The sequence below is a fragment of the Lithobates pipiens genome, unplaced genomic scaffold (genome assembly GCF_037356315.1).
Source record: "Lithobates pipiens isolate NorthernLeopardFrog02 unplaced genomic scaffold, aLitPip1_a1.2 Scaffold_3, whole genome shotgun sequence".
Classification (NCBI taxonomy): Eukaryota; Metazoa; Chordata; class Amphibia; order Anura; family Ranidae; genus Lithobates; species Lithobates pipiens.
Window position 1 is genome coordinate 49997985 of NW_027507790.1, and position 16946 is coordinate 50014930.

Consider the following 16946-nt stretch of genomic DNA (forward strand, 5'->3'; position numbering starts at 1 on the left):
TGTTGCCTAATATCCAGATGTGCCCCTCATTGGATGAGTTGAGAAAATATTTATGTACTCGCTGTAAAATTACTTTTCTCGGACAGCTTGCTAGCTTGAGCTGGTGTGAGGGGTTATATCCTCAAGGGGCCTAGTGTTATTTTTTCCTGTAGGTGGCAGTATTGCCCTAGGTTGCTTATTAAGCTGTGTTCTTCAAAGGATTTTATAGTAAGTACAAACAATCTTATTTGTTTTGTTTTTTTACATTTTTTCATCCTTTTTATTGCATCTCAGTGCTGCTTTAATCATTTACCTTTTGCTGTTGATATAAAGACTGGCTTCCCCTTGTTTACACTAACCTGGAAAATGCAACACATTATTTGTGGTTTAAAGTCACCCCCACCCACTACTTACAAATTGTATCTTCTACCAAATTAACAGTTTTTTTTTTTTTTTTTTTTTTCTAGCACTGCAGATTATTATTATTATTATTATTATTATTATTCATGATTTATATAGTGCCAACAGTTTACGCAGCGCTTTACAATGTATAGGGGGGACAACACAATTACAGTACAATACAAAAGGAATAAGCCTCATTCCTACTAGGCGGATCCACTTCCACGGAGTCCGCCTCTGTCTGCCAGCTCAGCGGGAGATCTCTCTCCGTTGATCTCCGATGAGCCGGCGGATGACAGGTCCCTCTTTGCTCACTGAGCGGGTAGGGGCATTATCGAGCATTGCTGGTCTCTATGGAGAGATCGGATGAAAACAGACAGCATGTCCATTATCAGATCTCATCAGATCCACCAGTGACGGATTCGGACGTAGAGCCATCAGTCTGCTTTTGGTGAGTCTGACCGAGTCAGATGTCAGCGGACAGGCGGACCTGAATGGCCCTACAGTGTGAAAGGGGCCTAATAGTCAAAATGTTTTACTTTTCTTGTTAGTTTTAAACTGTAAAAAAGAAAAAAAAACCTAGATGAATTTAAACTCAGAAAGGGAAATTCTCGCACAGCAAAAAATTAAGATCTAACCTTAATGATGACTTTGGCCTGCTTAGGGAAAAATACTTGAAGGTAATATTGTGCACACAACAAAGTGCAGGCCACCAATATTTTTTTTTTTTTTTTATAACTAACTCTTGAACGTTGGAGAGACACGTGTAATTGTGCGTGGTTTCATTTCTATACTTCATAACTGGTTTTAAATTGTGTGGTTCTTTTCCTAGACTGCCTTTAAAGCAAGTGAAACAGAAATTTAACTCCATGGACATATCCCTGAAGGAAAATCTTCGGGAAATGATAGAAGAATCTGCCAACAAATTTGGGTATAATTTTTATATATACATTAACTATTTCTTCTCTCATTCAATTTTCTTTCAAAAAAAAAAAAAGAAAATAGTTTAGATACTTGCCTTTCTCTTTTTCAATACATTTTAAATCTCGTGCTGCTGCTGTTTTGGGTATGTCTTCCCAATTCTTACCCGGAATATGCTTTTATCATGCTTTTTTAGCTAGCATCTTCTCAATGCCACATTTTTCATGCTTACTTTAGTAAATGTTTTGTTTAAAAGTGCTATAAACTTGTTCTTTTCTTTTTCTGACAGAATGAAAGACATCAGAGTACAGACCTTCAGCGTGCAGTTTGGGTTTAAGAATAAATTCCTGGCCAGTGATGTTGTATTTGCTGTAATTTCACTATTGGAGAACACAGAGAAAGATGAGGGTGGGACTGATAACTTTATAAATGCTTTGGATAGCTTGTCCAGGTACTTGAAAAGATTTTACCTGCTTTTTGCTTTTCTTGCAACGTAAATGTTTATATTTTTCATTTTGTGTGCAGTAAATGGGTGTATACAATTTCTTCTCTAATGTTGTAATGCTGCTTATGTTTTTGACAACGTTTTTGGTTAACTCTTTACAGGAGCAATTTGGACAAATTACACACTGGCTTGGAGCTTGCCAAGAAACTCTTGCGTGCCATTCAGCAAACTGTGGCAAGTTGTATCTGTACTAACCTCATCTTGTCCCAGGGCCCTTTCCTGTACTGCTATCTCATGGAGGTTTGTATGAGAGCTTTGTCAGCACCATCCTCTTTTATACTACATGCTTGTTTGTTGTATTTAATATATAAATTATATCTTTATTTCGGTTTTTCCAAAAACAAGAGAAAAGGCACATAAGATAGAATGCAAATGTGTGAACAATAGCTGCATTCATTGCAGTAACTTCAAATGTACAATCACAAGGCTAGTATGCAAAATAATAAAGTGCTATACTCCATGTGCTAGTGGAGAAAAACAACTTGGACAGACGACACAATCATGTTTAGTGGTATCTATAGGTTCCCCAGCAACAGGGAAGCCACTGTTGGATGCACCATCTTATTACGTGATGATTTGGGGAGCCGTTTCATCTGATGATATTGGTCCACCGTGTTTTATTAAGTCCAAAATTGGTGCAGCCCTCTACCAGGAAATTCTAGAACACTTAATGATTTCCTCTGCTAACCAACTTTATGGAGATACTGATTTCATTTTCCAGCATGACTTGGTACCTGCCCACACTGCCACAAGTACCAGTACCTGGTTTAATAATCATGGTATCACTGTGCTTGATTGACCGGCAAACACCTCATAGAGAATCTGTTGGGTATTGTCAAGAAGGAGATGAGCGACTCCGCACCCAAAAATGCAGACAAGCTGAAGGCTGCTATCAAAGCAACCTGGGCTTCCATAACACTTCAGCAGTGATCGCCTCCATGCCACGCTGCATTGATGCACAAATTCATGCAAAAGGAGCCCCGACCAAGTATTGAGTGCATACTATACTGTACATGAACATACTTTCCAGTAAGCCAATGTTTATGTATTAAAAAATTTTTTTTTATTGGTCTTGTGTAATTATGTTTCTGAGATACTGCATTTTGGGTTTTCACTAGCTAATAAGCCATAATCCTCAACTTTAAGGCCACTTTCTCACCGAGGCGCTTTACAGGTGCTCTAGCACCTGTAAAGCGCCTCTCCTGTCACTGTTGCGCTTGCAGGATGGGAAAAGTCCTGCAAGCAGCATCTTTGCAGCTTTTTAGTAGCAGTATATACGCTCCTAAAGTGCACCTGCCTGTTGAAATCAATGGGCAGCGGCTCTTTGTGGGCATTTTTAACCATTTTTCGGCCATAAGCTTTACTGCCGATACGCCCCAGTGTGAAAGTTTCCTTTTAAAAAAAAAAAATGTTTGAAATGTATCACTCTGTGTGTAACGCATCTATATAAAATGGCAGTTTCGAACATGTGCCAAATGTGTGGGAACAGGGAGGATGTGTTGGCTTGGAGCTCCACACATCCAGCCACTATCCGTTGCCATCTGCTGCTCTTTTTACCCAGGTGAACCTCCTGAATCCGCCTGCTTACCCCTGGGCACCTTGTGCCGCAGCCCCAACGGTTAATACGGAGTCCAGCTGGCTATAGTGTCATCAGGCCTGCAATCAGCTCCATACTGCCGAGGCCCTCCGCCATCTTGAGGCCCCCTGCATCCTCCGGGCAGCCATGGCCTACGAGGTTAACGGTCGATTTATTCTCTCCCATCCGCCACTGTACCTCTGGTACAAGAGGACAGCCGGCACACCGTTGGGGCCATTTTGCTACACCCAGCCACGGAATATCCAATGAATTCTGATACTCCCAGGCTGGCCTAAACATCCCACAGCCTCCGGAGCCTATTCCCTTACCGCTTGCCACCTGTGCCATCCACGGGTCTATTCCCTCAGCAGCCTGTGGGAGGAGCTCTGGCTCAGGCCTAGTGTACGGCAGCCATCTTGCTCCACCCAGAACAGCACCAATAATGCATCCTGGCTCTCCAAACCAACCTGGACAATACTCATTCTCAATATAGCCTCCTGAGCTTATCCACTTGCTAACAGCTACCTGTGTCATTCACTGGCATCCCCCCCCCCCCCCCCCCCCCCCACACACAGCAATTTATAGGAAGAATATCGGCCCGAAGGGGTGTGGTCTGGACATGGCCATATGAAGACATGTAGCTGAAGAGCTTCCACTCTGTCCCGGGCCTTTCCTGCCATGTCATCAGTGATAAAATCAGCAAATAACGTCATGTACTCTGCTGGAAAATGCAGAGGAAAGGACAGCAAGCAGTACAAGAAACCATCTCCCAACCCGACAAAGTCTAATACGATCGACCAGTACTACCCTGGTTCCCGAGACTCGTCTCCTGCTCCCAAGATGGCGGACACCACGAGACTCAGGGGACATGTGAGTACAGCACAGCGCGACTCTCCGAAACCTCTATGGCCCCCTGCGCCCTGGACAGCGAGACTCCTGCAGTGTTCTGCCTCGATTCCCAGGATATGCCTGACTCAAGTCATACTCCTCTTACCCTGCATGCAGACGCTGACCTGAGGGCTTTGTTGCAAGCCATACCGACCAGGGCTGACTTTGAATTGCTAGCCAGCAGACTGAAGGCATCTCACTGCAGGGACACAGCAGCAGTGCATACAGACATCACTGCTCTGACGGACCACATGGGCGTAGGAGAAGCCACTGTTACAGATCTGGAAAGGAGACTGAAAAGAGTGGAGGACACACAGGCTGCCCAGTCAATGTCAGTCCTTTCTCAGCAACTACATCTGGAAGAAATAGAAGACCGTAGCAGGAGAAATAACCTGAGACTCCGGAGTTTGCCTGAGGCCACGGGCACAGAAGATCTGGCAGCCACTACACTGGCTATTTTCAGAGACGTGGCAGTCAATGACGTTCCAGCCACCATGTCTTTCGACCGGATCCACAGGGCCCTGGGACCGCGATCGACTGACCCGAATCACCCACGAGATATGATCTGCAGGGTCCATCAATATGTGCATAAAGTCATTCTGCGGAAAGCGTGGGAGGTAAGAGATGTGGACTTTGATGGAGCTACCATCCAAATCCTGCCAGATCTCTCATGGGCCACACTGTAACGGAGAACTCTTCTGAAACCAGTGCTGGAAATTGCCCAACAGAATGGCATCACTGATCAATGGGGCTTCCCCATAGCAGTGACTTTTAAGAAACAAGCGCACTTCACTCTGCGATCCCCTTCAGAGCTCCCTGCGCTATTTGATTTTTTTGGAAACGGCCCCAGTGGATGTCCCAGATTGGCTCCAGTTGATTCGGAGATCTTCCTCCTGGCCGGAAGGACCAAACCAACGGAGACCCCGATCGCCAAGTCCACAAAGGAATCGACACATCCCGCTTTACCTCCCCAGAAATCACCCAGAGAAACCTAGCAGCGGCCTCTGCTAGGTGCACCCTCTGTCTTACATGAATCTGCAGCCAGCCTTCTGGACCCATCAGACGTCGAGATCTGAGTGACACCTTCCCCCTCCGAGCGCAAATCAAGTAAGACATTATTTACCTCTTTTACCCTTAATACTCCAGAGCGACTGTTACACCATAGGGGTGCTATCCAGGGTGGGTGAGAGAAGGTGGGTGGGGGTGGATTGTTAGAGCGTAGGAATGGAGGCCTACTCCTATTTACATTTTTTTGACACCAGTGCCCGGTGTGCAATAGACACCCCCCCCCTTTCGCCTCTTTGCTGGCCAGCTGTGGGTTGGATGGAAACAATCCAAACCCTCAGGAGCCCCCACGGCAGATTGTTTGAATGTCTGCAGAATAAAGCAGGGTTTAAGGATGGCACAATCGTTGGAGTCACAGGGGGGATTAACTGTCATATCAAAAGAAGGAAAACCCATTCACAGCGACAGAGAATCCTAAACCACTGATCTTGTGCAGGAACAAGCACATGTGGGGAGCACACAACTAAAACGAGCTGAGACTTAAGTTATTATGTACCGCATCCCTGCAGTATGCTAGTACGACAGGGTTTCTGTGTTGGTGGGGGGGGGGGGGGTTATGGCCACCGTGGGTACTCTGGGTTTTGGGATGTGGGGGGGGGGGCCTGGGGTCTTCCCGCATGGTGTGCCCAAAAGGGATCTAGGTGGTCTATGGGCCCACCCGCTTCACAGTGCCTCCCCCGTGGTCATGTAGGGAAACGCAGCTTTTGCCGTAACTTTGGCCGGAGGGGTTCAGGAAGTAGTAAGAGCACTGATGGTTCCAGGTTGCACTTATATTTTTGGCTGCCTGCAGATAATGTTTGTGTTATGTTTTATGCTTACAGCACTGGGGTTAGGTCGGAATACATATAAAAGTATTGCTTGCTTGACCCCTCATTGGATTTGTTTGTTACTAAAGTTGCACTTTAGGGCGGGTGGGCGGACCTGGGTGTTGGCTCCCATGGTCCTAGTCTAACCACATCCCCATTGGGTTGAAGCATCCTCCCGGTGATACCCGGTGCGTGATTCACTGCAAAAACTTGCACGCAGTTGTTTATTAACTGCTGTCTCTGGATCGGACTGTCAATTTAAAATTGATTGCCCGCCCCACTCCTCTTTTGAACTTACCCTGTTTCTCTCCTCCTTCCCTTCTTCCCCCTCTCTCCTAGACTCTCCTATCTCTCCTGCCTAGACTAAGTCTCCTCCCCCCTTCTTTCTGGTACTTACCATTTTGCCTTTTTGACGCGAGCTCGATGGACCATGTTACTGTTTCTCGCTAAAAGGTTTAAATGTACCTGAGAAACGCTGTATGCTCTTGAATGATCTCAAGAGCGAGAGCAGACATAGCGTTCATTCAGGAAACCCACTTTAGGACGGGGGCACCGCCGTGCCTGAAAAAACTGTGTTTTCCAATTACATACCATGCCACAAATATAGCGGCCAAATCTAAGGGAGTGTCCATACTCCTGGCAGGGAAAGTACCTTGGACATGTACGGACACGAAAATCGACACGGAAAGGCGATATGTGTTCATTAAAGGGCTTACAGGTGAGGTGTTGGTGACACTAGCTACAATCTACGCACCAAATGACAGACAAGACGCTTTTAAACAAAATACTCTGACCAAGCTTTACTTAAGGACAATTGATTTTGGGTGGTGATTTCAACGTCCCCTTGAACCCAGCAGTGGACACATCTACCGTTACCTCCTCCCTGCGAATCGGTCTGCATAGACGCATCGCTCGGATTCTCCATGAGGCCAAGCTGATAGATGTATGGAGGCTCCAACACGCAGGGGAGATGGACTATAGGTTCTTCTCGCCACCACACAAAACATACTCGCGCATCAACTTTTTTCTGTTACCACATAGCCAACTAAAGGCAGCGGTCGCTGCGGCCATAGGTGGCATAACTTGGTCAGACCACGCAACTATTACGATACGTTACTCCCTGTCTTAGATATTGATGACTAAAGCAAAATTCTGAAGGCTAAATGAAAGCCTATTGCAGATCCCCTCCGTACTGAAGGACGTCACAAAAGAGCTTAATCTGTATTTTCTAACCAACGATGTAAACAATTGCAATCCTGGGATACTTTGGGAAGCCCACAAATCTGTGATTAGAGGGATTCTGATTAAGCATGGTCACATTAAAAAAAGAGCGGGAGAAACAACTAAAATTGCTCCTACAGAAGGTACATGACTTGAAAAAGGAACACAAACGAAACCCAACAACATCACTAGAAGTGGAACTGCTGTCCCTTCGCAAACGAACTGTGGATCTGTTACAATACCAGGCAAAAGCTGCGTTGCAAACATGTAGGAAACTCGCATACGAATCGAAACAAGTGCGGGGAAACTCCTTGCCAGAACAGTTAGACAACAGAGACTCTGTGCGTATATCCCCCAAATCCTCTCTCCCTCAGGACAGAGGAAAGCCTTACTCACTCAGATCGCCAATGCATTCCGGGCCTACTATTCCTCCTTATACAATCCCCGAAAAAGCTACCCAGTGACGCTACAGTAAGGGACTACCTTATTCAATCTAATATTCCCACACTCAGGGGAAAGTGCGGCCACATTGGAAGCACCCATCACATTGCTGGAATTACAATGCGCCATCAAAAACATGAAACCGGGCAAGGCACCGGAACCAGATTGGTTCACACTTCAATATTGCCAAACCTGTCTACCAATTCTGGGCCCGCACATGCTAAAACTCTTTAACGGCCTCACAGACGGTGGCTGACTCCAGAGAGACACTTCCAAGTGCCCACATCTCCCTCGTACCTAAAGAAGGAAAAGATCAGTCTGCTTGTGGCAGCTATAGGCCCATATCACTCCTAAACCTAGATCTCAAACTCCTTACTAAGGTACTAGCCAACAGACTATCCCGACATATGACAGACTTGTTACATTTGGACCAGGTGGATTTTGTCCCCATGAGAGAGGCTAGGGACAAGACCACTAAGGTGCTTAACCTAATACACAGGGTCTCAGTGACTAAGACAGCATGTCAGTACAAATGCCGAAAAGGCCTTTGGGTGAGTTGGGAATTTGACCTCGGTCCTTAAACACATCGGACTTGGTAGGCACATGCTAAACTGGATCTCAAACATATATTCTATAACAGCCCAGATCAAAGCCAACGGAGTCCTCTCCGGCCCTTTTCATCTCTAATGAAACCAGACCGGGTTGCCCCTTATCACCCCTTCTCTATGCCTTGGTACTGGAACCCTTCTTATGCACGATACGCCAAAACCCGGATATTTCAGGAATTACCATTGATCAAACTTGGTATAGGATTTCTGCATATGCTGACGATCTTCTGTTTTCCCTGACAAACCCGGTCATTTCCCTACCAAATCTAATAAAAGAATTCAAGAGGTATGGGAACCTATCTAAACTAAAAATTTACTTTGACAAATCCACAGCTATGGTCATTAATATACCAGCAGAAAAATGTATCCCCCTGCAGTCTAAATTTAACTTTAACTTTAAATGGTCCGACAGTCACTTCACATACTTAAGAACCAACATTCCTAGAGATTTGAAATGCACATTTGAATTTAATTTTCCGCCAATGCTATCCAAAGTAAAGGGACTGCTCGAGGAATGGGGAAAAGGCCTACACTCATGGTTTGGGAGGTGCAATCATCTTAAAATGTGCATCCTCCTGAAATTCCTGTATTTGTTCCAAGTACTGCCGATCAGAATACCTTCTGTTTCAAACAAGTACACTCACTGTTCATAAAATTTATTTGGTCACATTCGAAACCTCGACTACGTAGACCTTACCTGATGCTACCGAAGCATCAAGGGGGTTTAGCCCTCCCCAACATGAAACACTACCACCAAGCGGTACATCTAGGGAGGATTATCGACTGGAACAGACACGAACAAACTAAATTATGGGTTCAAGTAGAGCGCATCCAGGCAGAGGTCCCGTTGAAAGGGGCAATCTGGTACTATGACAGACTCCCTCCAGACATGAAGAAACATCCGATCATAGGAGCCACACTATACATAGCCTCACTAATAATAAAGTCCACACCCTTGACCTCCAAAAAGTCCCCACTATTCCCTATCCTGGGCACTCCAGCGTTTGCACCAGGTCTGGATCACTCAGAGTGTGACACATTATAGACTGAAGGTAAAGATTGCGCACTACATTACATAGAACACTGGGCCTCGATCCAATCATTGACAAGCGACACTGTAGGTTTCCAGCTACCGTTTTGGAAAGCAATCCGTCTACACCACTTCATCCACTCAATTCCAGACACTACACATTTTTAACACGACCTGACAACTCTAGAGGACTATTGTATAGATGAAGGTACATAATCCCAGGTACTTTCCAAAACATATACGTTACTCAACACTCCAGCAGAACAACCTGATCTACTGTTCATGTAGAATTGGGAAAATGACTTACAATGTACTTTCACAGCCATACAAAAACAAAATATTCTACAATTCTCCCAATGCCATCTATCTGCACAAAAGTTCAGGAGACAAATTATAAAATCTTAACTAGGTGGTACTGTACACCTCGGTTACTGCATAGATTTTTTTTTTCCCCCAATACTTCAGATAAGTGCTGGAGGTGACAAAAAAAGGGACACTTGTACATATATTCTGGACTTGCCCATTATTACAACATTTTTGGACGACAATTGAAAAAACCATTCAGAAGCTGACAGATCCCGTAATTCAGAGGGACACAGGGTTCTTTCTGCTGCACGCAACCGCAATTCTGGCACGGTCGTACAGGAAATCTGTGATCAGACGTTTGCTTGATGCCGCAAGGTCGTCTATCCCAGCTACATGGAAGCAAAACGTGCCTCAGTCAGTGGGATTGTGGTTGCGCAAAGTAGAAGATATTAAATCACTGGAAGACTTGGTGCTCACAGCCCAACACAAACAAGACAAACACTCCAAAACTTGGTCGTTATGGAATATGTTCATTTTCTCTGACGAAGGACAGACCTTACTGAACTCTTCAGTATAACACCAATATAGTCCAGTGACGTGACAACTCCCCTGTCATGTCCATCGTGCTCGTGTTGAACAGATACCCCTACCCTTTTCCCCCTTACCTTCTCTATACTGCACCCCCCCCCTTTTCTTTAACTAAGGGTCTTATCTTCAATGGGTCTTCCCATGCACCCAATGCTCTAAAGCCACAGATTAGTTAATAGCCAGATTGCGTACACTAACCATTGCTTATATTAAGAATATCTAGATCTATATATCTATATAAAGGACGCGGTTTGACTCATGTTCTAGGCGATATATGCATACGAGGACTGACCTTTGTCTTTTTACTCTGGCTGACAGATGTTCTGCTATCCCCCTCAGGGACTGAATGTGAATCTTTATATAAGACCCACATATACGCTGGAAAAGCGAATTTGACCATTGTTGTACTGTACTTGTATTCTTTGTCTATACAATTTTCAATAAAAAAAAATTTTTTGAAAAAAATAGAAGTTTCACTTTTTGAATTTGTTTATTGAAATATAGTAACTATTTTTGATGATATTCTATTTTTATGAGATGTGTAAGTGTCCTATATTTCATTGCTACAAGCACACTCCAGGTATACAATTAACTGATTGTTATATCGACTTCTGTTAAGTGGGAGTGGCTATAGATGGGGCAGAATTCAGCCAGTCTCTGCTGAAACATATACATTTCGCTCCATCTATGGCCAGCTTTAGGTAAAAAATCAACTTGATACGTGCCCTAGAGGGCTGATTATTTTTAGAAAGATTTCTAGAAAACCAATTTTAACATTTTTTTTTTTTTTTTTTTTTTTTTTTTGTTCCGATTTAAAAAAATACACTTGAAATGCTGTTATTTGTTCAATAAAACCATAATTTCTGCTTTAATTCTGAATAGAAAGTTTGATTTTACTGGACTTGCATAAGTAGATATATCTTGCTGAAAGTTTTTAATTTTTTTTTATTTTTTTTTTCTGTATACAGGGAACACCAGATGTAAAGATGTTTTCCAAGTCTGTTTCCTTATGCCTTCTCTGTAAATACTTGCTGAAGTCATTTGTCAGTTCTGTGAGTAAACAAACGTAACTCTTAAACACTATTAGCACTAATGTTTTCCTAGCCTTTTCTTTGTGGTGTCTGATTGGAAATATTGACACGGGGCAAATATTGTAGAAGGAAATAATGGATAGGAGCAATTTAGACTTCCTCTATGAGCCAATAAAGTTATGTGACCCATATGTCATTTTAAAAAGGGAGTCCACCTAAAAAAAATAAAAATTATTAAAAGCCAGCAGCTACAAATACTGCACCTGCTGACTTTTAAAAAAATGGACACTTGCCTTTCCTGGAGTCCAGCGATGTCGTAAGCCAAGCAATCGCTCGGCTACTGCCAGCACCATTCTGAGTAAGGGAATCCCGAAGTGAAGCATTGCGGCTTCAGTTCCCTACTGCGCATGCGCAAGTTGCACAGCACAATGAGAAGGCTTGATATGTTACATGTGAACGTCATAATCTCACAAAGACTCAGAACCTTGTATGGTGCGCATTAATTTCTACTAACTTTAGCAACTTGCTGTACAAAAGGAGGTACTAACTCAGAGAATCATATATGGCCTTTTATTGACAAGCCCATATGTAACACTCTATACTTGTAGCAATGTGCTGATCATGTAATAATATAACCAAATGTCTACTGAAATGAACACATTACCTACTTTAACTACAGTAAGTAAATACATACTAATATTAATAATTGACTTTGCTAGTCTCAACAGTATTTGGACAAATACCTATAATTCCTCTAACTACCGTCCATAAAAAAAAAATGTATGTATGTATGTGTATATATATATATATATATTATCTATCTCTATCCATATATATATTATCTATCTCTATCCTTATTTAACCACTTTTAGACTGGACCATTTTGCTTGCTTAAGACCAGACCACTTTTTTGCGATTCGGCACTGCATCGATTTAACTGACAATTGCGCGGTCGTGCGACATGACTCCCAAACAAAATTGACGTCCTTTTTTTTTTCCCCCACAAATCGAGCTTTCTTTTGGTGGTATTTGATCACCCCTGCGTTTTTTATTTTTTGCGCTATAAACAAAAATAGAGCGGCAATTTTGAAAAAAAAAAAACATTATTTTTTACTTTTTACTTTTTACTTTTACTTTTTTTGTTATAATAAATATCCCCCAAAAATATATATATAAAAAAAAATGTATTTTCCCTCAGTTTAGGCCGATACTTATTCTTCTTCTACATATTTTTGGTTAAAAAAATCACAATAAGCGATTGGTTTGCACAAAAGTCATAGCGTTTACAAAATGGGGGATAGTTTTATGGCCGCCGCCTTTATTTTTTATTTTTTTTTATATATAGATATATATCTAATATATTGTGACTGCGACATTATGGTGGACACATCGGACATTTTTGGGACCATTGTAATTTATACAGCAATCGGTGCTATTCAAATGCAGTGATTCCTGTGTAAATGACACTGGCAGTGAAGGGGTTAACCAGGGGGTGGCATTGCAGGGGTTAAGTGTTCCTAGGGGCATGTTACTATCTGTGGGGGGCTGGGCTTTGTGTTAGTGAACACCGATCTCAGCTCCAATCACATGGAGCAGAGATCAGCATCACTTGTTGCTAGGCAGAACAGGGAGATGCTGTTTACAACGGCATCTCCCCGTTCAGCCGCCCTGTGAGACGATCGTGGGTATCACCGCGGCAATCGAGTCCGCGGGACCTGCGACCAGACCCACGGGGGTCCCGACCGGCACGCGAGAGCGCCGCTTTTAGCGTGCACACGATGGCAGGGCGGCATATAAAAATGGACGTACCTTTACCCCAATATGCCTGACCGTGCCATTCTGCCGACGTACATCGGCGTGCGCTGGTCAGGAACTGGTTAAGGAATGCGGGTTGTACAGAGTGACAAAATGACACACATATCAACCTACAAAAATCAAGGTTAGGCAATACAAATAACTCTTAAGAGATATCCACTCAGAGAGAGAGCATGCACGGTTTCATACCATAGATCTATTAGGTCAGGAGTCTAAGGACTCCACCATAATTCTAACCTGTAATTCAACTTGAACAATAGAGTGAACTCTCAATACTAAAATATGGTTTTATTGGGCCTATATGGGCCAATGATTGGGAACCTTGAGGAAGGAGAGAGTCAACCTGACATTTAAAGCAAACTTTCCTCCTTTGGCATGAGCCGAACCATTATATTTTAGAGGTCTGATCTTGAGTAATGTACCTCCTATAATATGTGGCTCACGGTCCTGATTTTGCAGGGGCAGTACTAGAGGATTATTGCAAACCAAAGGATTTTTCTATTTAATAGGAAAACAGAATGGATGACGCCAGAGGCGTCTAAAGGGAGAGTAAAGAAAAAAAGTAAAGGGAGTTGAAGAGGGTAGGTAAGTTGGTTGGGGGGGGGGGGGGCGCGCAAGATTGAGTGTTCTGGTAGGGTCGGCGGTCCCCTACTTTAAATTTCCCTGAGACAGGTTATTCAAATGTAGGATTTGTTTTCATCTGAGTATCGGAACAGATTCCAGTGTGTCCATTGAGTATTGTATTGCGTTCCTCCCCCCTTTCCCCTAAGACAGCTGGGAGTTGCTCCATCCGCTGTATGTCGCACATCCTAGCAAACCACTGTGACACCACCGGTGGAGATTGTTGTTTCCACACATTGGGGACGCACACCCTGGCTGCATTTCAGAGGTGTTTTATTAAGGATTTGCAAAATCTCTTGCACGGCATGGGGCTTAGGTTTAGGAGTACTATCGCCGGGTTATCATGAAGGGAGACCTCTGTAATCTTGTGAATTATCTGCAATACCTGCCTCCAAAAAAGGGTCAACTCTGGGCATTCCCAAAAGATGTGAAGTAGTGTGCCAGTTCGATTACCACACCTCCAACACAGTGGGCTATGTCCTTGAAATATTGACGCTCAAGATCTTGTAGGTGATCTCTTGGTATATGCTACACAAGGATGACTTTAGTGCAATAAGGAGAATGCGCTTCTTTCGGTCCTCAGTGAATGTGATGTTAAGATCTCTCTCCCATTTCCTCAAGTATGGGGGGCGTATGTTGAGATATGTGAGCCAGCAAGATGTTCTATGAATGAGAGAGAGATTTCCTTATAGGTTCATCACCCAGGCACATGTCTTCAAAGGACATTGGCTGTCTACGAAAACAGCCGTTATCGGGGAGGGATCGGATGAAGTGTGAAAGTTGAGAAATCTTCTACTTGCCCAAAATAGAGGCATTAAGGGTAGGATATAGGCTTGTGAGATCAATCCATTCTGAAGGGCTAAGAAAAGAGGAGGCTCTAACCAGTCTCTGTTCTGGTTGGCGCCAAAAGGATCTGTCGGAGAGGCCTGATATAATGTCCGGGTGCCCAATTATGGACGTTAACTGGGAAGGAAAGCTTGCTGTTTCTGCTATCCTGAAATATCTGTGAAGCTCCTGTAAAGTGGGTTTGATTAATGGACGTGGGTAGGAAAAACGAGACCCACTCCAAGGTAGACCCGCCAGGGGAGTTGGCACTGATTCCAGCTCCAGGCGGACCCACAGTATGTGTTGAATGTCTGCACCAGTCCACAACTCTGTTCATGTGGATTGCTGTGTAATACAGGGCGGGGTCAGGGAGGCCAACCCCTCCTCTGAGTTTTGGCCACTCTAGTAGTGATCTCCTAAGCTGTTAACGCTTGCCCTGCCAAATGTAGTTAACGAAGGTTGAGCGCAGCTTACGAAAAAATCTCTGCGGTATCCTAACTGGTAATGCTTGCAGGAGTTAGAGCAGCCTTGCCATGACATAGATAGGGAGACGTTTAGTGCTTCAGATTTTTGATTGATTTTAAAATCCGACAGATCACCGTTTTTGCGTATCTCGGATAAGACGACTGGGATGGAGGTATGCGGCTCTGATATATAGAATAATAGACCGTCCGCATAGGCAGCTATTTTGTGGTGGTATGTGCCAGTTTCAAGCCCCTTGATGTTGGGATTAAGCCTAATGTGTTGCAATAGGGGTTCCAAAGATAGTATAAAAAGTCGCGGGGAAAGTGGGCACCCCTGTCTTGTTAGGTTACTTATAGCAAAGGGACTAGAATCAACTCTGTTCACTCTGACTGTTGCAGTAGGTGTAGAATAAATGGCAAAGATCCAGGAGATAATGGAGGTCGGCGTCCCAAGACATCGCAGGGTGGCTAGGAGAAAAAGAAGCGGGTCTTTCTCAGGCTTGGGTATAACGGGGATGCTCGCTCGTAAAAGGTCATGTGGCATATTATGCTAATCTAATATTGCGTTGAAGGCGGTAACTAAGTGGGTTGCTAATTGTGCTTGGAATGTTTTGTAGTAGGCAATTGTGAAACTGTCGGCCGGGCGCTTTCCCCCCTCGGAGACCACGCTATGGCTCTCTAGTTTGTCTGTCGTAATAGGTTGTGAGAGCAGATCCACCTCCTCAGCACCGAGAGAGGGCAAATTTAGCTGTCTCAAGGTAGGCATCTTTGTCTCCACCCTATCCTGGGGACTAACCACCGAGGGGTGGGGGTGCAGGTTATAAAGAGCCTCATAGAAGGCTCGGAAGGACTTCGCCATTTCGGTGGAATCATGTGTTCTAAGTCCTGAGGGGGTGAATAAGGCTGGGATGTAAGATAAGTTGCGTTGCATTCGGATAGCGTTTGCTAATGTCCTAAACATTAATCTCCATACTCATAAAAGGTTCTGTGTGGCTTTAGAAGACTATTTTTAGATTGGAATAAGGAGTGTTCCTTAATTTGTTCTCGAAGGTTGTTGACTTCTGCTTCGAAAATCCTATCTGGGTGTAGTTTGACACTTTTCACAGTCATGAAGCTTTGCAAGCAACTCTGACAGCCTTTTTTCCCTGGCCACCTTGAGTCTGTGACCATGTTTTAATGAGCATACCTCTGATGTAGCATTTATGTGCAGACCATATATAAACCGGGTTAGGGACCGAGTCTTTGTTGCTCTCAAAAAAAAATCCCAATTCCCGCAGAATGTCTGCCTTAACCTTTGTGTTATGAATGAGGGCTTCATTAAGTCGCTATATGGTAGAGTTTGGCTTCGGGTGTTGCAGGGCTATCTCTAGGGAGATCAGAGCGTGGTCCAAGAGTGCAATATGTCCAATATGGGCATTGGTGACCAGTGGTATCGTGGCATGGGACACTAAGAAAAGATCTATTCTAGAGTATGAACCATGAACCGCTGAGAAAAAGGTGTAATCCCTCTCTTGTGGATGAAGGATATGCCAAATGTGAACTAGTCGGTGAGAATGCAACAATTCTCTGGTTCGGTTTTGAGATCTCAGGGACAAAGTTGAGGAGGAGCCCGACGCGGAGTCCTGCCGGGGATCTACTGTGAGGTTGCCCCCCCTTAATGCCAGGGTTTCGTCCGTAAAGGAAGCTAATGCGGATAAGCAGGATTCAAGTGCTGAAATCTGATCTACATTCGGCAGGTACAGGTTAGCCAGAGTGAATGTCTGTGACTGTAGTTTACCTTTTAACAAAAAGGTATCTACCCTCTTGGTCAGTGTGGAGGTCTCTCAGCTGCCAGGGTACAGTTTTGGCCAGGAGAAT

The 16946-nt window shown here is 44.0% G+C and overlaps 1 protein-coding gene across 1 annotated transcript in view; it reads left to right on the forward strand.

The window, feature by feature from the left end:
* Positions 1–16946, forward strand: part of CDC45 (cell division cycle 45) — a 111040-nt gene that overhangs the window by 76059 nt on the left and 18035 nt on the right. The window contains exons 12-15 of the mRNA XM_077461651.1: positions 1211–1309; positions 1589–1750; positions 1906–2044; positions 11302–11385. Of these exons, the coding sequence (XP_077317777.1) occupies positions 1211–1309; positions 1589–1750; positions 1906–2044; positions 11302–11385 (484 nt within the window). The remainder of the gene's footprint in view (positions 1–1210; positions 1310–1588; positions 1751–1905; positions 2045–11301; positions 11386–16946) is intronic.